This window comes from Spermophilus citellus, assembly GCF_964194105.1.
Source record: "Spermophilus citellus genome assembly, chromosome: 5".
NCBI classification, from domain to species: Eukaryota; Metazoa; Chordata; class Mammalia; order Rodentia; family Sciuridae; genus Spermophilus; species Spermophilus citellus.
Genome location: NC_138186.1, coordinates 57944976 through 57966318, shown reverse-complemented (window position 1 = coordinate 57966318; position 21343 = coordinate 57944976). Strand labels below are relative to the sequence as shown.

The following is a 21343-nucleotide window of genomic DNA, read 5'->3' as shown; positions in this document are numbered from 1 at the left end:
AGAAGTAACTTTGATAAAGCTCTGTGCACTAGGAGCTCCCTTCTCCAGGATGCAAGTTCACACCCCAGCTTGGAGGACAAGACAATGTCCCTTCCTTAACTAATAAATCTGTATACACTCATGAAACAGCACCAGAGGTGATAGAATGATGTGGTTAAGAGCACAAACTCTCGAGCTAGACTGACTCTTGATTAAGCACGGCTTTAACACAAACTGTGTGACCTTGGATTGGTTATTTAGCCACTCTTAGTGTTAGTTACCTTTCCTGTTAAAGAGGGAAAGGTAATAATCTTTGTCTCACGAAGTCGCTGTGAAGATAAAATTATTTAATACCTATCAGGTATGTGCAGTACCTGGAACTTATTAAGTATGCACAAAGGACTGTTACCATCCCTGGTGGTCACAGCAAGGTGCAAGGTCCTGCAGAGGAGACACAGGCATATACTGTCCACTCTGTCCTTAAGGAGTGATTGTATAGCACTTTAAAAAGCCTGCAGTTTGGGGGAGCTAAACAGACCTTCAGTGAGTTACTTTATCACATCACACCTGTTTTCTCTTTGGTGAGCAGTTTTCAGAGGGTGAGATGGTGGAGTGTAAACCCCTTGTTCAGGGACACATACTTGGATCCTCATTCCTGTGAGTTGTCTGTCCCTTTCCTCAGCTTATGCTCTGGCGGGAGGACCAGGGCCAGTCACAGACTTCGAAGTGCATGTGGGATGTGTGGGAGCATGGAGGCCAGATGGGCAGGTTCCTGTGGCCAGACCCTATTGGAAAGCTCTCTGGAGAAGTTAGACCTGAGCTGTCTCTCTAGGAAGAAAAATAAAGAAGCAGAGGGGAGAAAATACTTCAGGCAGATGAGACAAGGTGGCCAGGGATGGAGGGATCTGGGAGGTGAGGAGGACACTGAGAGGGCCTGTGCTGGTTTTAGAAGTCTGCAGAGAAGGATATGCTGGTGCTTTCTCCTTCCCCATATCATTTTCTAATTGGAGTTCTACCTGCTGTCTAATTTACATCCCTCTTGGTGGAGTTGAGGGCCAAGTCTCTTTAGGAGTAGATGGCAATGAGAATGAGCAAATGACATGGATAGGTAATTCACATAAGAAATGTCTAGTGATATCCCCAAAATAGATTTATTATTACTAATAAATCCCTTTCCATCTCTCTAGCTCACCGAACTGTTTCCTTAAAATTTTTTTTTTTTTTTTTTTTTTTTTTTTTGCATGCTAGGAATTGAACCTGGGGACTTGGATATGCTAGGCGAATGTTCTATCACTGGGCTACATACCTAGCCCTATAGGCAGAGTTATTTTAAAAATTAGGTATCTAGTGTTGGTAGAGTAGGTTGGTTCAGTCTTCCAGCAGGAAAATTTGGTAATAAGAACTGTATCAAAAGCCTTAGAATGTTTCATAACCTTACATTGAGAAATTCCACTTCTAGAAATTAATTCACTTCTAGAAATAATCATGAGTGTGCACAAAGATATTACCACAAAAAGAGTTTTACAATATTTTTTTCTAATAGGGAAGAACTAGAATACAGATTTGGTAAAATACATTATGATATATTCACTCAATGACATACTGTGTGGCCAGTAAAAATGATGTCATAGGCTATTTAATGACATGGAGAAGAGGTTAATGGTATATTTATTTAGTTTTAATTTATGATGATACTATTAAAATGTGATTATCCATATATTAGAAAAATAAACATTGATATTTTATCTCAGGATGGTGAAATATCTCAGGATGGTGAAATTGCAAGTGATTATTATTTTCCTGTGGGTCTCAGCTAATTTTTCATAGTTTTCTACAATACAAAAGAATATTTTTCATGATGTGAAAACTACAGTAAAATTCATTATGCCGGACACCGTAGCACATGCCTATGATTTCAGGGGCTTGGAGGTGCAGGCAGGAGGATTGCAAATTCAAAGCCAGTCTCAGCAATTTATTGAGGCCCCTAAGCAATTTAGCAAGATCCTGTTTCAAAATAAAAATATAAAATGGACTGGGGATGTGGCTCAGTGGTTAAGCACCATATATATTATATATATATTTGTACTGGGTTCAATCCCCAGTGTGTGTGTGTGTGTGTGTGTGTGTGTGTGTGTATATATATATATATATACACACACTACATATATATACAATCCCCAGTATATATATATATGTATATATATATATATATATATATATATATATAATAAAAAAAGAACAATTCATTGAGAAAAGGGTTCACATAGATAGAACTTCCCTCTTCTATACACATTGTCATTGCTCTAGCTACTTAGCTACTTCTTTCATTGGTGTGTTCTAAGTTTGGAGGACTCTAGGAGAGGCAGGGATCCCCAAGGCCTCATCCACTGGGAACATTTCTGGGGGGGTCTGTCATCTGCCTCTTGGTCTGTAGAATCCAGCCTGGGGGGTGGGGAGAGACTATAAAGCAACACAGTTTGGGAGGTAAGAAGGAATGGCAACTGATAGGTCTTTAGAGTCTGAGCAAGAAACTCCTTCAGAGAGGATCTAGTTTCTCCTGCTCACATTTTCCCCATATAGAAACTAAGGCTACATAACCAATTTAATGACAAGGTGATGTCTTGAACCCATCTTTCTGCCCTGTTTTATATGTAACATGCTGATTTAGACCAAAGCTGCTCATATTTTAAAGTGCTCAAGCTACCTAAAACACATATTCTGACTCAATAGGTCAGAGCTGGGCTGAGAAACTGCCTTTCTAGCCAGCTCCCAGAGGATAACAACGCTGCTAGTCTGGGAAATGTTTATGTAGCAGTGGTGAGTCTGGGTAGTGGTACACACCTGAAATCCCAGCTACTGGGGAGGCTGAGTCAGGAGGATGGTAAATTCCAGATCAGCCTGGGCAATTTAGTGATAACCTATCTCAAAATAAAAAGGGATGGGGGATGTAGCTCAGTAGTAGGGCGCTTGCCTAGCAAGTGTGAGGCCCTGGGTTCAATCCCTAGTACTGAGTGGTGATGATGGGGAGTAGCAGTGGTGGGGGAAAACAGATTCTGGATCAAGATCACTCACTTCTCAGTCCTCACTTTGCTGCAGACTAGCAATACAATTGTAGCTGTTACCATGACTCAGTTTCCTCATCTGTAAAGTAAGTATAATGCCTAGCAACGTTTTCATGAAAATTTAATAATTTATACACACCACGTGCTTTAGAACAGCAGTCACTAAAAACTATTACCACATTCTCTAGAGCCAGCCGCTGGTAAAGTAGGGTTTGACGAATGAATACAGGAATGAATGAATAATCTTCGGAGGAAAGTTCTTTCCTGGGCGGCTGGAGTCAGAGACGCAAAATGGGAGGATACATTGATGGGGGAAGAGGCCCACCCCAAGAAAGTTCTCTGCGTCCGATGGTCAGGAGGGCCCGTGTGCCCGGAAGCCGGCCGGCCTCAGCCGGGCGGACCAATGGGGCCACGGGGAGGGAGGGCAGAGGGCCCCGCCAGCCCTTTCCGTCTGGGGCGCCGGCGGCCCCGCCCCTTGGAACGTTGCGACGTCCGAAGCATTCCACGGTTGCTACATCGTCGTGAGGGGCGGGGCGCCTGTCAGGGAAGCGGCGCGCGCGGGCGGCAGGCGGGTTGGGACTCCGCAGCACAGTGCCAGCGCCAGCTCCAGAGCCGCCCGCGCCCGGCGCTCTCCCGCTCGCCGCCTGTCTTCTGACTCGCGATCCCGCACTCCCGCTTTGCCCGTGCGCTGCCCGAGTATGGAGTTGCTGTGCTGTGAGGGCACCCGACACGCGCCCCGGGCCGGGCCAGACCCGCGGCTGCTGGGGGACCAGCGTGTCCTGCAGAGCTTGCTCCGCCTGGAGGAGCGCTACGTGCCCCGCGCCTCCTACTTCCAATGCGTGCAGAAGGAGATCAAGCCGCACATGCGGAAGATGCTGGCGTACTGGATGCTGGAGGTACGGCCGGGAGGGGTCCCTTCTCCCGCGCCGCCCCGGGCTCTGGACTGAGGCCGCCTTTATCGGGACATCACGGTCCTAACAATAATTTGCAAGATGCCCTGGTGGCCCAGACTCTCGGGGCCTGGCCTTTCCTGCGGGCACCCTAGCCAGCTGCCTTCGTGTATCCCCTTCCCCTCCCCAACTCTGATCGGCTCCTCTGACTCTGCCACTTATTTGCACACTTAGCTTCTCTTTGGGCTGGGAAAGCAGGACAAGGGCCACCCTCTCCCCTCCAGCTTCCCTCAGCCTCCCTCCCCCGCCCGGTCTTCTCAGGAGAGCGTGGCTGGAAATCCCTGGGCTCGGCCGCCCCCGCTCCAGAGCTGGTTCCTGTGTCTGTCGCGGGGTTTTGGTGGGGAAGCCAGTGGGGGTGGCGCGCGCGCTGTTCCGGCGGACAGGGAAATGAAAAGTGCGGGAGACAGCGGCAGGAGTCTCCTCCCTTCCCCTTGGGTGTGTGCAGTGGGGGTGGTAATGAGGATAAGGTCCCAGCTCTCTGGCTAGCACGGGCGACCTTTCGGTCCCCCTTTTCCTCGTTGTAAGGGTGAGGAGTCTCTGGAATCCTTCGTAAGAAAGGGAGCCTCTGCTTTAACCCCGGTCCCCGGGGAGCGCGGAGGAGGCAACACAGAGGAAGTGTATGTGGCGGGGTGTCACCTTGGGGAGGGCGCATCCTCCTCGGTTATTGGTCCTTGTCACTCACTGTAAGTGGCTTTCCGTCTCTCCCGTTTTGCTCCTCAGTGCACCTCCCTTCTGCGCCCCCCAATCCCTTCAACTGCTGTTTCCCATGCTCCAGTCCCGAATGACTGTATGCCCTCCCCCAGGTGTGTGAGGAACAGCGCTGTGAGGAGGAAGTCTTCCCCCTGGCCATGAACTACCTGGATCGCTACCTGTCTTGTGTTCCCACCCGAAAGGCGCAGTTGCAGCTCCTGGGTGCGGTCTGCATGCTGCTGGCATCCAAGTTGCGCGAAACCACGCCCCTGACCATCGAAAAACTGTGCATCTACACCGACCACGCTGTGTCTCCCCACCAGATGCGGGTGCGTGTGGTCCCCCACCCCCATACTGTCTCTTTACTTCCCAGAAAAAGGAAAGCTAAGACCTCAGAGGCTTTCTCCCTCCCAGGAAGGGGGAGCAAGGCCAGCCAAGGCTTTTTTTGAAAAAGAACTGGAGCAGGACAAAGATGGCAGTGTGGTGTAATGGTCAGGTCTGCACTAAACACCTTTCTCATCACCTCCAGGGGGTGCTACTCCTTCATGGTCTTTCCCCCAGATAGCAACAAGTCTGTGCGTCTACACTGACCAGTAGGTACTTTGCCTCTGGGTTTATACAGCCACCATGAGTTATTTATTGGCAGCAGAAGGGCATGCCCGCACACCCCCCCACCAAAGTAGGGGAGTGGAATGTGCTTGGTGAGGGGGCGGGGGCTGCCTTGGTTGAGTCTTTATCCCCGCGTGGACTTTGTGATAGAAAAGCCTCCCAGAGCAGATTAAAGCCAGGCCCTGATTGCTCTAAGGAAGTGCTGAGGTGTTTCATCCTACCGACTTTCTTTCCCCTCTATCCCCAAAGACATTTCCTTCCTAATCCTCCCTTCCCTGTCCTCATTCTGAAAAACTGGAGCAGCTGCTTTGGGCTGTGGAAATGGTCATCTCTCTTTCCCCCTTAGCCAAAGGCTGGAGCTGAGGGACAGGGAGCTGAGCTGCAGCTGCTTCCGATATGATAATGACGCCCCCTCCCCTGTCCCACCCACTCTGACCCAGGGCTTTCATAATCCTGTGGGGAGCTGCTGTCACTCCTGTGGTTTGGGAAGTGGCTCCTTGGGCCTCTTGCTAGGCACTGGGGTTGGGTTCCCTGGCAAGGCAGGGGAGGCAGGGTTCTGCCCTGCCTTGGAAGGAGGTGGGGAGCTGCTTGGAGGTGGAAGAGGGTATTTAGGGCCTGCAGATCACCTCCCAAGGGGCCTGGGGGAGAGGGTGGGTGAGCTGGCACCTCCCTCTACCTTGCTCTGTAGCTGGCCAAGTATTCTCCTGACCCTGAGAGAAGTCTCTGGGCCCCATCTCCCAGGGAGGAGGGCAGCAAGCAAGCGACTGTGATTGGCTGGCAGGGAAGCTAGGGTACTGGGGCCCCTGACTGCTGTGAGTCGAGGAACTGGATTCCTCTTCCTGCCAAGTAGCTCTCAGGGATGGGAGTAGGAGGCCAGAGTTGGGAATCCGGGAGGCCCCACAGCTCTTTGTGATGAATCTGGTAGTTTCTGGCAAATCTGAAGATGGAACTGGTTTCCAGGGCCAGGGAGCAAGATGTTTTTGGAGGGATTTAGGCTGGAAGGTAGAAGGGACCCTCCTCTGTGAGAAGACTGGGGTGCTGTACATGCCTGTGTGTTTTTCAGAATAGGCAAAATGTGCTCTTCCCCCCAGTCTCTGCCTGAGCTGGGGGTGGAGCATAGATGACTTCCTAGAAGGTCCGCTTTGGGAGGAACCTTTGAGAACTCCAAACAGTCCAAATCCTTGTGCAGCAGAGAGGGTTGAGGCCCAGGGAAGAGGGAGAGGTCCTGCTCACACTGCAGCAAGCAGACCAGGTTCCCTTAAAAGCCACGGATGTAATGGACGCTGCCAGCCACTGCTGCCAGTCCCTCCCTAGGGAATGTTCTCTGCCAAGTAGGACAGATTCTGAAGGGTCGCCTGGATATGGGGGAGGGTGGACACATCCCCTCACCATGGGAACCCCCTGCCACCCCACAGGGAGAGGTCTCTTTGGTTGCCTTTGGGTGTTACCTTGGAGGCTAGGTACTTTGTTGCCCCCCCGCCCCCCAAGGAGCTAGGCTCTGGGGCAGGCCTCAGGAGCAGATCTAGCTTCTTGACCTCACTCTGGCTGTCCCAGGCTGTTGCTCTGGGGCCCTGTGAGAAGCTTGGGGCTGACACTTGGGGACCAAGAGAGGGACAGCTGTGGTTGGGGCCTGGAAGAGGTTGGGTGGGGCTGCCATTTCTGCCTCAATGAGGAGTCAAACCCACGAGTTCCTTCCTGAGATAAAACAATGAAGAAATCCTTAAGCATGCAAGTCGGAAATGGGGCCAGGTCTGGGAACTTTAGATGAGTGAATTGGGGAGGGGTTCCCAGCTTCCCTGTAAGACTTAGTATTGATATGTAGGCTTGGACAGATGGGGGACAGGGCTTGATCCATCCTGTTTGGCTTGGCTTCCACCTTTTCCCCTAAGACTCAAATGACATTGGGCACTATAGGTTCTAGTTAAAGGGAGTGGGATGGGTCAGATACCCAAGGACCCAACCCTGATGTCCCACCAAGGGGATGTGGGTTGGGTTGGGTAACCTCCCCTTTGAGGAACCTCAGAAGAGGCTCAGTGGTTGTCATAGGAGTGGCCTCATGCTTACTCCTGTTTCTTCAAGAGGTGTAAGCTTTGCTGGGATGCAGAGTTGGGGAGGGGATGGCTGGTATAGACCTCCTTTCTCAAATCCTTATGGTTTGGAGAGTCTGCTTTATCCCAGAGGAGCCTCAAGTTCATGGTGATGCTGGTGGTATCAGGATTAAAAAGGACAATCCATGTAAAGCATGCAGTACTGGCATCTATTAAATGATTAATAAATCCTCAAAACAAATGTCCTATTGGGTGTGGTGGCGCATGCCTGTAATTCCAGCTACTCAGGAGGCTGAGGAAGGAGAATCATAAGTTCAAGACCTACCTCAGCAACTAAGTGACGCTCTAAGCAACTTAGCAAGACTTTGTCTCAGAATAAAAAAATAAAAAGGTCTGGGGATGTGGCTTGGTGGTAAAACATCCCTGGGTTCAGTCCCAATTATTGGAGTGGGAAATACCCCCACTCTTCCCTGCCCTGGACTCTCCAATCCATAATGTCAGTCCCTAAAACAAGAATCAGAAATGGAGTCTTGAGCTTTGAAAGTTTGATGAGCTTTCTTCCCTGTGAGTCTTGTGCTGTTTCCCCCCTGATTTTCTCTTCTCTGGTTACTGAGCCCCCCGCCCCCTTCTTTTTCCAACCACCAGGAGTGGGAGGTGCTGGTCTTGGGAAAACTCAAATGGGACCTGGCTGCTGTGATTGCGCATGATTTTCTGGCCCTGATTCTGCACCGGCTCTCTCTGCCCAATGACCGACAGGCCTTGGTCAAAAAGCACGCCCAGACCTTTTTGGCCCTCTGTGCTACAGGTAAGAGCTCTGTACACATTTTTGCCAAACTCTGAAACAATCAGAAGACTAGGAGATTCCAGTTTATACTCCCCTCAAAATATATTTGTGAAAATCATACCTTATGGAGCCCCTAGTTTTAATGCAGAAGATGCAGATCACACTCTGAAATACAAGGGATCTTGGAGATTCCAGCGTGTAGGTGAGACTAAGGGCATAGTGAGAAAGAAGTGACCTGCCCAAGATCTGATGACAAGTTGTTGGGTTTCCACACCAGTGAACATTCTGCACTCCTTGACCAGGAGTACCCTGGACCAGTGGAAATTTTGCTGTTCATCCTGATACTCTTGGGCAGGGGTTGTAGCCTAGTGGTAGATGGCTTGTCTAACATTCATGAGGCTCTGGGTTTGATCCACAGCACAGCAAAAACAAAAGCAGCACATCCTAAACCTCTCTTGGAAAGAGGTTCTTTCCTGACTTCCTCCCTTGCCTATCTTACCTCACCCATTACTTGGGGTTCTGGGTATGCCCCCTCCTCTATTCATCACCCCCTAGCACTTCCTGAGGAGAAGGAAATCCATAATGGCTATTATCCTTGAGGTTCCTGTCTCACGATTCTTTCTCCTTTCCAAGATTACACCTTTGCCATGTATCCGCCGTCTATGATCGCAACAGGCAGCATTGGGGCTGCAGTGCAAGGCCTGGGCGCGTGCTCCACATCCGGAGATGAGCTCACAGAGTTGCTGGCAGGGATCACAGGCACTGAAGTGGTGAGTGCAGGGCAGCTGGGCCCCAGCCTCCCCATTCATGAAGCAGTGCTATTCCCTGAGCTTCCAGTAGAGGGAGGCCTCTGTCCCCACCCTGGGCCCAACTCCTCCTTTCACACCCTTGTGGGCTTCTGTGGCCTTTGGGAAGTGTCTTGGGTGGAGTGAAGGGCACTGGTCTCTAGGTACACTTTTCTTGCCAAGTGGTACGCTGCAGCGGGGGTGGGGGAGTTGGTGTCAGATGTCGGGTTGCTCTCACACCCTCTTGCCACATCCTCTTGCCAGTTTCTGAGAACTGAAGACCCAATTCCTGGGGCTAATCTGTGGCTTAACCTCCCGACTTCCCTGTGTGTTGGAGGTGTCCTTTCCCTGCACCTGCTGCCAGTTGTTTAGGGGGAGTTGTTCTTCACTGTTCCCCTTGTTCCCAGGACTGCCTGCGGGCCTGTCAGGAGCAGATTGAAGCTGCGCTCAGGGAGAGTCTGAGGGAAGCTGCCCAGACCACCCCCAGCCCAGCGCCCAAAGCACCCCGGGGCTCCAGCAGCCAGGGGCCCAGCCAGACCAGCACGCCCACAGATGTTACAGCCATCCACCTGTAGCCCTGGACAGGCCCCATGGAGTGGCCTCCCTGCCTCTAGGAACAATCTGGGCCACATGGGAAGCCTGAGGGGGCTCCTCCTTACCCTCACAAAACCCAAGGGGCCAGGTCCTGCCTATCCCTGCAGTGTGCACTAAGGGGCCGGCCAGCTGTGTTGGTGTTTGCCTGGCTAGTCAGCTCCTCCTCCTCTTCCTCTTGCATCTGACCAGCTCAGCTCCCTCCTGGACTCTAGCTGGGTCTGGGCCAGGCTGTTCAGACAAATTGAAACAGGTAATCAGGTAATCAATGCACCAGCATTCCTTTTTGAGGCCCCTTTCTCTCTGGGGTGCTCATGTTCTCAACTGCCGAGATACTCTCTAAGTGTTGCCCCTCCTAGGGTTATTGCATTTGGATTGGGGTCCTTCAGACATCCTGGCAAACATGAGGGGATTTAGTCTCAATGGCTCTTCTCAGCACACTTTGGAGGTCCCATATAATCCATGCTCCCAGCTGCTCCTAGAGAAGGGCCTAGGCCTCAGTCAGGGGCAAGAAACCACAGATTCCTCCTTGCTTTGCTTTCCACTCAGCTTCCACGTGATTGAGGGGTCTGGTGCTGAAGGAAAAAGTTTTAATTTATTAATTGCTTTGAATACAACTGTAAGAGGGTGCTGTGGTGCCTGTCTACCCCACAAGGGGTGGTAACCCTGGTGGTTGCTCTTTTATTCCCCTCTGCTACTGGCTAAAAGGATCTTTGTGGCCCAGGAGCTGCTATTGCCTGGGGTGGGATCAAGGCCTCCTCTCCCTTTTGCCCTGTGCCCCATTCTCCAGCAGGGAGGATGAAGCAGGATGTGCTAGAGGTGGCTAAGCCCCCATCTGGAGAGAGAGGCAAGCCCTGTTGACACAGGTCTTTCCTAAGGCCACAAGGTTTAGATTGGTGGCCCAGGGCCATCATACTGCCTTAATAAAAATTCTGGAATAAACTGGGTTTGGTTTCTTAGATTTCATGGTGTTGCTGGTAAAAGCCTATTTCTAAACTACATGAAGTGAGAAGGCAAAGCCAACTGTTTGAAGCCTGGACTGCCTTTCCTGTAAAGGGCCAGAGTAAATACTCAGGCTTTGTGGGCCATATATGGTCTAGTGCCCCCAAGTCAGTTCTGCTTTATAATATGATGTATCCCTTCCTAAAAATGGCTGTGATGCAAAATTGCACAACCTCAAAGGATGATGGGAAATGGGGTTTGAGGCACAACCAAAAATTTAATGAGTGGGGTGGGGCACGGCTCTGGGGTAGAACGCTTCCCTGCCACTCAAGGCCTGGGTTCCATCCCAACACTTCAGGAAAACAACCTGTTTGGATGCAGAGCTGTACCATCAGATGTGGGTGGGCTGAACAGAGGAAGCCAGTACTTTTTTGAGGTATGTTTTGGGTAGTGATTTGAAGTGGTTCAGCTGGGTGCACTTTTCTGCATTCACCTAGGTTTCTCAAATATGAAACTGCATATAAGCCAACATGAAATTGGTGTCAGGATCAAACTGTTCCCAAACATTAATTGGGGTGGAACAAATGCACACTTTCAAAAGCAAACAATGAAGATATGCAGCAAGATGACAGACACCTCTGTGAGGGTGGCACAGAAAATGGGCAAACAGCATAGCTATACCCCACCAAGACTGCTTATGGACACTGAAATTTGAATTTTACATAATTCTCACAAAATACTGTTGCTACATAAAAACAGGTACCTTACCCTAGCTTGACACTTTAAACACTGGTTTAAAGTTTGTTGGCCAAAAAGCTCAAAAGAACCTGTTTGGTGCTGACCCAGACCTAATCATTCCTAGGCCTAACCTTGAGGAGGGCCTTTCTCTAGCGGTCCTTTCATTCAGTTGTGCCACCAACACCTTTCAAATCATGAATAGCCAGTTCCCTGTTGCTACCAATGTGTAGAGTAGCCTTGTCCTCTTGGGCAGGCAGAGAATATGCCCCCTGGAGGCAAATGAGCCAAGTGAAGCCCAGAGAAACAATCTTCGAGATGAAGAGGTGGGGGCTCTTGTGTAAACTGAAGACAAAAACTGGGAAAAGTTAACTCCCATCTCCAGCTACAGAGGGAAGCAGAAATTTCTCCATTAACCACACCGCCATACAGAGGTTCAATAAATACTTGCCTTTGTTTTTAGCCACATCTCAGTGACTTGACACAGAAGCTGGAGAGAAGGTACTTATATCATGCCCCAGCTAGGGAGTGAGATGCTAGGGTGTGGAATCTCAAGGCAGGCCCAGAGGCTAGTAGGGATGGAGGCCTAGAATGGAAGAGGGAGCCAGCCAGACTCTGTCCCCCCTGCTTAGGACTGGGAACCAAAGATGCCGCTGGGACCTATTAGTGTTCTGATCTAGGTCTTTAGCCATAAAGGTTCAGTGTTGTGCTTTATCACAAACAAGGGTCCTGGTGTCCTCCCATGCCATCTAGGCCATGACATGTATCCATTCTCTTCACTCCATGGTAACGGATACATCTTCCACATCTCTGGGAACTGCACTCTGAAGCTCTCGCCTGATTTCAGGGGACAGTTGTGGATGGGGCTGTAGCCGGAGCAGTTCCAGGAGGGCATCTTTCTGATCTGTGGCCAAGTCCGCCTTGTAGCGCTGGACCAGTGTCAGGAGGCACTGGTGCCAGAGCACAGGCAGCTCACGCTTCTCTGTCCGGAACCTTAGGAAGTGGAAGACCAGGGCATCCAGCACCCGGTAGGGCAGCGCATACTTCTTATCCAGCAGTAGTCTCAGGAAGATGCTGTTGGCACCGCTGTATTCCATCTCAGCAATTTTCAGCATGGCCGCACTGGTGGGAAGGGCAGATGTGGTAGTACAGTTAGTCATCAGGGAAATGCTGGGAAGGATCCTTCTCCTTTGTTGGCCCTTGACTATGGTTTTCCGAATGGGCCAGCACAGACCTCTTCCTCACCCGCTCAACTTTATGATACTCACTGGATTCCAGTTACTATCTAGACATACCCACCCCACATCTCTGCCTCTGCTTTGGACCACAGCAGCTCCGGTGCCTAGGCAGAGTGTATCCAAACACCTGTCCATCTCCACCCCTTGCCTCCTTTCTCCCCATTTTCTATTCATTCATCTAGTTACTGAGTTTATCAAGTGCCAGCCTGTAGGATTCTATTTTTGTGGAACCCCTATTCTAGTGAAGTAATGACACACCCACTGGCTTAAACAAGCCACAAACCCAGAGCTGTTCTTGGCTCCCTCCCCACTCCGCCTCATGCTGAGTCCTGGCAACACCACTATGAGGATATCCACTGACCAGTCCCCCCACGCCCCTGTCCCCAACACTACCTAGAGTGCAGCACAGGAATGGAGCACTTGGTGATGATGCTACCCACGATGATGGCTTCCCGGAGGGTGCAAGTGCCTGACTCACACAGTGGGATCAGGATCCCTGAGGAATGCCAGAGGACAGTCACTTTTAGTCCAGGATGAGAGAAAGGAGGTACAGCAGGAAACACCCCCAACTGTCCCAGGGACCATCAATGGCATGGTCTTACAGATAGCCTTCAAGTCAGCCCTGCCTGTCTCCTGGCTCCCACCTTTGAACCAGGCTCCGGGCTTGAACAGGGCCTTCTTGAGCGCCATGTAGAGATGGAAGTTGAGTCGTTTGTATTCGGCGATGTCATCTCGTACCCGGGGGAGCAGGACAAGGTTGTAGAAGCGTTGAGCCATGCGTTCCTTCAGGTTAGAGGCAAAAATCCTAGTGGGGCAGGAGTTCCCAAGTCACAAGATAGCGTGGACCTGGCCCTTAAAATACCACTGTGGACAGTGCAGGCAAGAGATTGTACAGTAAGAAATGGAAACATCCTTTCAGAGAGGGGTGTGTGGAAGCCTGTGAGAGGGAACAGGAGGAACAGCAGGATATACCCAAAATAGGGTACATGCTGGGTTTTCTTGTTTATAGTGCTGGGGACCAAATCCAGGGCCTTGCACCTGCTAGGCAAGTGCTCTGCCCCTACATCCCCAGTCTAGCGGCTGGGACTGCTAGAGTTCTCCCACATGGCTATCCACGTTCCCCTCCCCCTCATGGCTCTTCTCTAACGTGTTGTCCTAAGAGACCTGAGCAGCCTGGAGAGCCACAGACTTATGAGTCTACTTTGACACACCACGGTATATCCCAATAGTTATCATCTTCTCCCCTAAAAACTCATTATAGGGAGGTGCCAACTGAGTTGTGGCCCTAAAAATGAAAGAGGAAAAGCTAGGACAAAGGTGCTATGAGGAAGCATGAGAGGGAGCTACGGGGCAAAGGCAGGTAAGCCCGTCAGTCCCATCCCAGCCCTCACCTCTGCAAGAAAGCCACCCTAACCCCAGCCATGCTACCTGGTAGCTTGGTACATGGCAGCTGCAGTCCAGGCCTCAGGCTCTGTGACGTAGAGGATCTGCTCCCAATTGGAGAGGGCAGGGATGATCTTAAAAGCCTTGGGCAGTTTCCCACTGCGGTACTTGGATAAGACCTAGGGACAAGGGAGGACAAATCATCATCGCCAATACTGATACCCCATGTGTCAGGTTCTCATTCAGGGGCTTTTTACATGTTAACTAATTTTGTCCTCACAACAACCTGTAAGGAGGTGCTATCACTATACTCGCTCTTCAAATGGCTGGGGTTCAATAACTACTTGGCTGGTCACCTTTTAGAGGCCACAGAGAGGCAAAGCAGGAACACGAACCCACACACCCTGGCTTGAGCCTATTCGTGATGACCGTGCCTTATTTGATGAGGTGTGGGCATCAGTGCCTGAGGCGGGAGCCCACTGCCCCTGGAAGGGAATCACCATGGCTGCCCTTTCAGCTCTTACCTCACGGACCCCTTTGTAGACATCCAGGACCCGGGGATCCAGCTGGGGCAGAGGGAAGCCTGACACCTCTGACATGACTGTCTCGACCTCGGTCTGCTTCTCAGTTAGCTTCTCCATAATGATGTCAGCCAGGGTGCGCCTAAGAAGGGAGTGCCGAGGGGAATAGAGGAGAGAGCTGTGGTCACTGACCAGGAAGCTCCAGACTCCCCTGTGCCCAATCTCCTACCACAGACACTTTAGAGAGTGAAGGACCTGAAAGTCATTTCATTTAGGATAAAGCTGGCAGTCCTGTGGAGGGGCAACACCTGGACTCTGAAGTCAGTGTGCTCAGGTTTAAATCCTGGCTCTCCCACTCCCAGTAGGATCTTCAGCAATTGATTTTCCCTTTCTGCCCCAGTCTCCTCAGCAGTTAAACAGGGGTAATAAAGTACTGCCTCATGTGGTTAAAGTAAGGGTTCAACAAGTGAGCGCATGAGTGTTACTGGGAACTCTCTGTCTACCACGCGGCCTGCGCGGTGGTTTCATTAATGAGGTTCTGGCATTAAGTTAGTTAGAAGAGATCAAAATAAAACACACAGACAGTACCTTATTTTACATTGCTAGGTCCGAGACGGCTCGCCTCCCTGATTCCCGCCTCTAGCCGCCCAGCAGGGCAGCGAGGATTACTCTGGGCTAGCAGGAGAGAGAGAGCGAACACGCCGGGGAGTAGCCTTTTATTTGGGGGGACAAGAGATTCAGGGGAGAATTCCATCCAATGAAGGTTGAGGGGGGGCTGTACTCCAAGGTCAGGGTCAGTGATTGGGTCTCCAGGGTCAGTGGTTACACACACCCCCACACGGATGGGCTCTCTCATCAGGAAAGGGTCGGGATAACTCCGACACAGCCAGAGTGCCTCAGGCCCTTAACGGGAGTCACCCAATCACGTGTCAGAATGGCTCCCCACATCTCTGTACACAGCAAGTGTGTGATAAGTAATAAAGTATTAAGTGCTGCTGATCTCAAACCCCCCCCCCAAATGCTGGCACAAAAAAAGGGTGCTGCAGTTATAAACTCCTGGTCTGAACTCCCCACAATGCCAGGTACAGTTTTTTGTTTTGTTTTTTTAAGTTGTAGTTGAACATAATACCTTTATTTTATTTATTTCTTTATGTGGTGCTGAGGATCAAACCCAGGGCCTCACACATGCTAGGTGAGTGCTCTACCGCTGAGCCACAGCTCCAACCCTAGATACATCTTAATTACCTGCCAATATTCCACATGGCTGTGATCACTATAGACAGACCACAGCACATACTTTTCCCATTCAAATTTACTAAAATTTGGAAATATTCCACAGACTGATTATATTCTTCTCAGTCTCCTTAAACAGAGGATAACAAACATAACCCTGTCTTAAGGATTCGAGTGATCATCACCCTGGGCTATGGTATGACATCGTGTCTTCTGAGGCTGCTTATATGTATATAAAAACGCTCCAGGGCTGGGGGGCTGTAGCTAAAGTGGCAGTGCACTGGCCTAGCATGCACAAGGCCTGGAGTTTCATTCCTGGCTCTGTAAGAAGATACATAGATGAATAAAACTGCTCTTATCCCCTGAGAGCCTGCTCAGTGCTTGGGAGCATTGACTTTATGACTACATTGTGTCTGGGAGATGCTTTTATTCCCCTTATGCAGACTGGGGAACTGAGACTCAGAGAGGTTAATAAGTCCCCTGAGGCTGCACTGCTGTCAAGTGGGGAAGACTCAAACTCAGTCTTTCAGGTTCTAGTTCTACAGTTCAGGTGCTTTACAGTACATTGTGCCCAAGACCAAACAATATCTGCCTGCTGAGTTCACACAGCTCTAGACCTGCTTTCTGAAGATGTCAACTGTCACTTCTCAAGACTGCTGAGACTCCCTTTTTCTAGTAGCTTGTCTATTTACTGCAAGCTGTAAAACAGTTCTGCCAAATTTGTCATAAGTAGGAGTTATGAGGTGCCAAATGACAACCTGAAAGACTCTTTGGGGGGACAGGCACAGAGGCCAAGTATGACACTTTGTGCCATACTATCAGGCATCCATCTGGGAGAGGGGCTTACATCTTCAATCTGTGCTTTCAAGCTGCCACAGAACTTACCATTTAGCCTACCTGTCTTTTCAGAGTATCATTAGCAATCAGAGATGCACTGAGCTAAACCATCTTGAAGAACCATCACATTCATGTCACAGGGAGAGAATGAATTGATTGAGGGTCCATAGACTCCCCTCCCCAGGGCCAAATGCACAGGCTCAGGAATTTGCCTATTGGCAATTTACAGGCCTGCATATTTTAGAGCTGGCATATGTTATAGATGGAGATAAATTAGTGGTTCTAAGTGGGGTCTGGATTTTGGCCCCCAGGAGGCATGTGGCAATGTCTGGAGTCATTTTTTGTTATTTTGACCAGAGGGAATGTCACTACTGGTATCTAAGGGTATATGTCAGAGACAAATTTCTGCTAAACACCCTTGTGTTCCAGTTTCCCAAAAAAGAGTTATCCAGCCCCAAATGCCAATAAACCTGGGGTTGAAAGCCCCAGATTAAATCAGCTTAAGGTATGAAAGAGATCTGTCTAAGGAAATCGAGTTTACCACTAAAAAAACTGAGCATACCAAAGCATTGTATGCATCTCCCCAGACATAAAAAGGACTTGTAGCTGCTTTCCTGGGTATTCCAGGTAGTTCTATAACAATGAAGAGAGACACTTTGAGTCTGAGGCATTCTCTCTCAGAACAGTCCCTGGAGAATGGGCTAGTTTGGTCAAGGTGGTCCTCCACAATTAGCAATGCCCAGGCTCCCTCAAAAGGCAGGGAATCAAAAGTTTGCCAAGGCACTTCCTTCACTGTGGGAACTTTCTATCAGGATGTACTATCTGAACAAGTCCTCGCCCCTACCTGGCAGGTGGGTTCTTATTCATGAACATTTCAATGGCACGTTCATCCTCAGGGTCCACAACCACCTCTGCATGGTGGTCTACCCCTGTCATTTTGGCTGCCTTCTCCAGGGTGGGCCACTCCTCATCCTCATCATCTGATCCATCCTGGGGCACTCCTGGCCCTAGAAGAGGGAGATGAAATCAATGAGCATGGCAAGGAGTGGGTGAGGGACTCAGAATCAATGTAATATTAGCCATGTAGTACCGGCCTCATGTGCTTGTGATATAGATGTGTGCAAGGAAACAGATGAGGCACACACTATCTTCCTGTCCCCGGGGGCTTGTGATGTTGCTTAAGAAACAAAATGTAATATATGAAACAAAGAGAAAGCAATGTCAATAAATTATTATCAATAAATCATCCTAGGTTTTGAAGCAGGACCTTTTCTACACCACACATGTCGCCTCACAAATCATGACAACCTCAAGATGCAGGTGCTATTATACCATTTCAAATGAGCATACTTAATCACAGAATAGCTAGGTGATGTGCCCATGGCAGGCAGGCAGAGTTTTCACTGCATTCTTCGCCACTATGCTCCACACACACAGTGTAGGGCTGGATTACTCATCAAATCATACTGGTATAGAGACAATATATACCAGACAATATATAGGCACTTAGAAGCACCTGGGTCATGAGGGCACTAACCTCATCAGTGGAGCTATTAAGGGGCAGGGCCCAGTTGGCAGAGGTATGTCACTGGGGGCATGCTTTTGAAAGGTATACCTTGTCCCTGGCCCCTTCTCTCTCAACTCTCTGCTTCTGGTTGCCATGAGGTGAGCAGCTTTCCCTCAGCCATGATGTTCTGCTTCACTACAGGCCCAGAACAATGGAGCCAGCTGACCCCAGAGAGAAACCTCTGAAACATGAGCCAAAGGAAATCTTTCCTCTTTCACGTTGTTTTTCTCAGGTATTTTGCCACAGCAATGGAAAGGTGATTAACAAAGGGAACAACAGAGTGTGTTCCACACCCAGGTAAAAACTCTGGAAAAAGCACTTAGTTATTAGAATGTCTGTTGGGCCATAGCAAGAAATAGGACTAGATGGCAGAGGCAAGCTAGCCTGGAGAGCCCTGGTGGCCAGGTGGTGGAGTTCAGATTCCAACTGAGTAACCATTTAAATAACTAATTTTTTGAAAGGGTACAGCTGGCTGAGTAGCTGGAGCAGATTCTATCAATCCAAGTGAGGTAAAATGCTACACGTAAACAGATCATTTAGAAGAGAGATGGGCTGGGGGTGTAGTTCAATAGAACATGTGCTCAGCATGTGCGAGGTTCTGGGTTCAATGTCCAGCACTGGGGAGAAAACAAACAAACAAGGACGATAGAGATAATGTGTGACAAAAGCTAAATTGGAGAGGGGATTATGACAGACATTGTGTCTACTTGCTAACAACTCCAAAATCTGTATTATAGGTAGATATACGCATGCTTAGCTCCAGTGAACAATGAAGCCTATGCAGGTGGCACACACAGATAGGACCAACGGGAAAGCAGAAGAGGCAAGACTGGCACTGGAAGCAGGCCACATAGGACATTGAAGACCTCTAACTGCTGAGTGGATGGTAGAGATTACAGAACACTAATTAGGACACTGTTGCAATAATCCAGGTGTGAGATTGTGGTAGTTAGAACAGGATGGTGGTGAAAAATGGTCAGATTCTGGATGGATGTTGAAGATACAGCCATCAGAACTTCCTGACAGATCAGATACAGAGTGAGAAAGAAAGAAGTCCAAGGTTTCTGCCTTGAGCAAATGAAAAGCTATCATGCTAACAGACACAAGGAAGACAGTAGGAGGAGCAGGTTTGGGGACAAGCTGAGGTTCTGTTTAGGTATGTTAAATTTGAAATAAATATTAGGAGACTTCAAATTAGAGATGCCAAGTAGGCAGCTGAATCTAGAATCTGGGTTTCATGGACAAGAGCAGGCATGGAATATAAGGTTGGGAAGAGTCATTAAACAGATAGTATTTAAATCATGAAGCTTCATGATCTCAACAGAAAAGAGAATGTATTTGAAGAGAAGGACTAATGACTGAATTTTGTGGCACTTCATAACAAGTTGGAGACAAGAGTCAGTAAAAAATACTTAAGTCAGGTGGTAGTTAAACAAGTGTTTGATGTTTTAGAAACCAAGTACAGAAACTGTAGTCAAGAGGCAATATTTGATTGGGCCAAACACTAATTTTAGGACAAATAAGTAAGATTGGGAGGTTTAAGCAACAGGGAGATCAACACTCCTTCCACAATGAGAAAAATATCAAAACATCTTTCAGTGCATCTCTGCCCCTCGCTGGCCTCTAAACAGTATTCCCCCCCACTTGATGGGAATATGCCCCATAGCTTTTTAGTTTTCAGCTTGAAGATCATACAATCTGGAAAGCCTGATCTCTTAAGATGAATGCTATTTTTACCAGGGACAGCATACTTTACTATGGAATACATTTTTCTGATTGTTTCTCCTGAGTTCTCTTCAGGTCCTAAAGTCAGATACATGTCTATTTTTATTTCTGTATCCAAACCATCCAAACTGCAAGCATAGTGTGAAGCATTATGGAGGCATCTTAATAAACACTTGCAAAATCAATGGCTAGATGCTAGGAGAACTTAGTGGAGTGAGCGATCACTTCCTGTTGGCCTAACTTCGGTGTTCTTGGAAGGGTGTGTCTGAAACCAAGAGTGGTCGTGGAGTGCTCTAGCCAGGACTAGGTCTTTCGTTCCAGCATCGTTACAACAGTGTAATGTGAACCCCCTTTTTAATTCCAACCTATTCCCCTTTTGGACTACTTTTAACCGGTCACCTAACCCCATCTAGCCACTCTCTTGTTCTCACCCCACCCACTGACACTCACCCAGCCGCGTGGCGCGCTCCGGCGGCTTTGCGGGCCTATTCCCAGTCCCATGCTCGGCCTCGAGCTCCTCCTGTTGCTGCCGCGCTTGCTGCAAAATCCGTCGGCTCAGCCGGGGCCCCACGTACTCTTCCTCCTCTTCCGTTCCGCGACCCCGCCGCTTTTCTCGGGCCCCTGCCCGCACGGAGTCCTCAGCGAGAATCTGGTCGGCCAGCGGCGCATGCTTTTCCTTACTTCCAACCCCACGGGTGGCCTTGAATTTAGGCATTTTCCTCGAAAAAGTTCCTGAGACAGTTCTCACGTGGAGATGGCAAAAAGCTCAGAGTGCGCTTGTGCGGTGAACTCCCAGTGCCCTAAAGACCAGGCAGAGATCACAGCGACCCCGAGTGTTCGGAGGCCAGAAGTGCCACCAGCGCCACACCTACATTCAAACAGCCCCCGGGTCCTGGAGCGGGAGACCCTGGATCCACAGATAAACTTATTGTCTTTAATATCGGTTTATCTAAGTGGTGGCGGCCTAAGCCACACTTTCCAAGCTTCAGGGATCTAAGGCCTGGAAGTCCTGCCAAAGGGGAATTTCCGGTGCTGCAAGCGTGGGGGCGGGAGCCGGGCGAATGACGTCACTGGAAACGTCATCGAGGGAGTGCTCAGACACCTCCCCTTGCCTGTGGACTCGTCGCCTCGGCGCCGCGTTTTTACGTATTTCCGGAGCCCCTTCCGCGACCGCATCTTGCGTTGGTCCTTCAGTTCTTGTGGACCGCAGCAGAGCTCTCCGCTATACTGTTTGATCGTGGCACCTCCTGGCCCGCCGCCATGGGAGTGACTTGGTAGGACTACCAGGGCTTTTGTGGGGCGAGGCTAGGGGTCTTGAAGAGCCTGGAGTAACTGGGGAGAAGGATCTGGACCAAGGTCCGCGGACTCCCGGGAGCTGCGCAAGCTGCCCTCGAGTGGTGTGAATAAAGAGGACACTGAAAGGGCCGCGGGTTCTCCGGCCTTGTTTCTTCAGTGATGCTCCCTTCATCCTGGCAGGTGGCAGGGCAGTGGTTATGTACCTTCTCAACTTTTTCTTGGTACCTGTTTCTACACATTAGGCCTTAGTACTGTCAGGAATGGGCTTTCAGGGTTGGAAATAGGATTTCCGGACTAGGACTCAACTGCAGACAACGCTTGGAGGGGGACAGCATTTTTTATTTTTTGCACCTCCGTAGAATCAGCAA

At 49.6% G+C, this 21343-nt stretch overlaps 3 protein-coding genes across 7 annotated transcripts in view; 2 read left to right on the top strand and 1 right to left on the bottom strand.

Moving 5' to 3' along the window:
- CCND3 (cyclin D3) overlaps positions 1-10440 on the top strand; it is an 88513-nt gene extending 78073 nt beyond the window's left edge. The window contains exons 1-5 of one of the 2 annotated variants that reach the window (XM_081295500.1): positions 3462-3937; positions 4795-5010; positions 7984-8143; positions 8756-8892; positions 9315-10440. In XM_081295500.1, the coding sequence (XP_081151626.1) occupies positions 3740-3937; positions 4795-5010; positions 7984-8143; positions 8756-8892; positions 9315-9482 (879 nt within the window). In that variant the 5' untranslated portion in view covers positions 3462-3739 and the 3' untranslated portion in view covers positions 9483-10440. Of the gene's footprint in view, positions 1-3461; positions 3938-4794; positions 5011-7983; positions 8144-8755; positions 8893-9314 lie in introns of those variants that run through there. The other variant, XM_081295501.1, reaches the window with a different exon arrangement.
- The window catches only part of MED20 (mediator complex subunit 20), a 115245-nt gene that overhangs the window by 78069 nt on the left and 15833 nt on the right, over positions 1-21343 (top strand). For 2 of the 4 annotated variants that reach the window (XR_014022156.1, XM_081295503.1), the window contains exon 1: positions 20831-20953. The exons of 1 other annotated variant lie outside the window; for it this stretch is intronic. Coding sequence is in view for 1 of the 3 variants with exons in the window: in XM_081295503.1 (XP_081151629.1) it covers positions 20940-20953 (14 nt within the window). In the remaining 2 variants the exon portion in view is untranslated. Of the gene's footprint in view, positions 1-20830; positions 21077-21343 lie in introns of those variants that run through there. One more of the 4 variants, XM_081295504.1, reaches the window with a different exon arrangement.
- Positions 11605-20680, bottom strand: BYSL (bystin like). The gene is made up of 7 exons (XM_081295497.1): positions 20130-20680; positions 17232-17394; positions 14321-14459; positions 13842-13975; positions 13058-13218; positions 12807-12909; positions 11605-12297 (listed from the first exon to the last, which is right to left on the bottom strand). Exons 1-7 carry the CDS (start codon positions 20392-20394, stop codon positions 11952-11954), a joined length of 1311 nt encoding a protein of 436 aa, XP_081151623.1. The 5' UTR covers positions 20395-20680; the 3' UTR covers positions 11605-11951.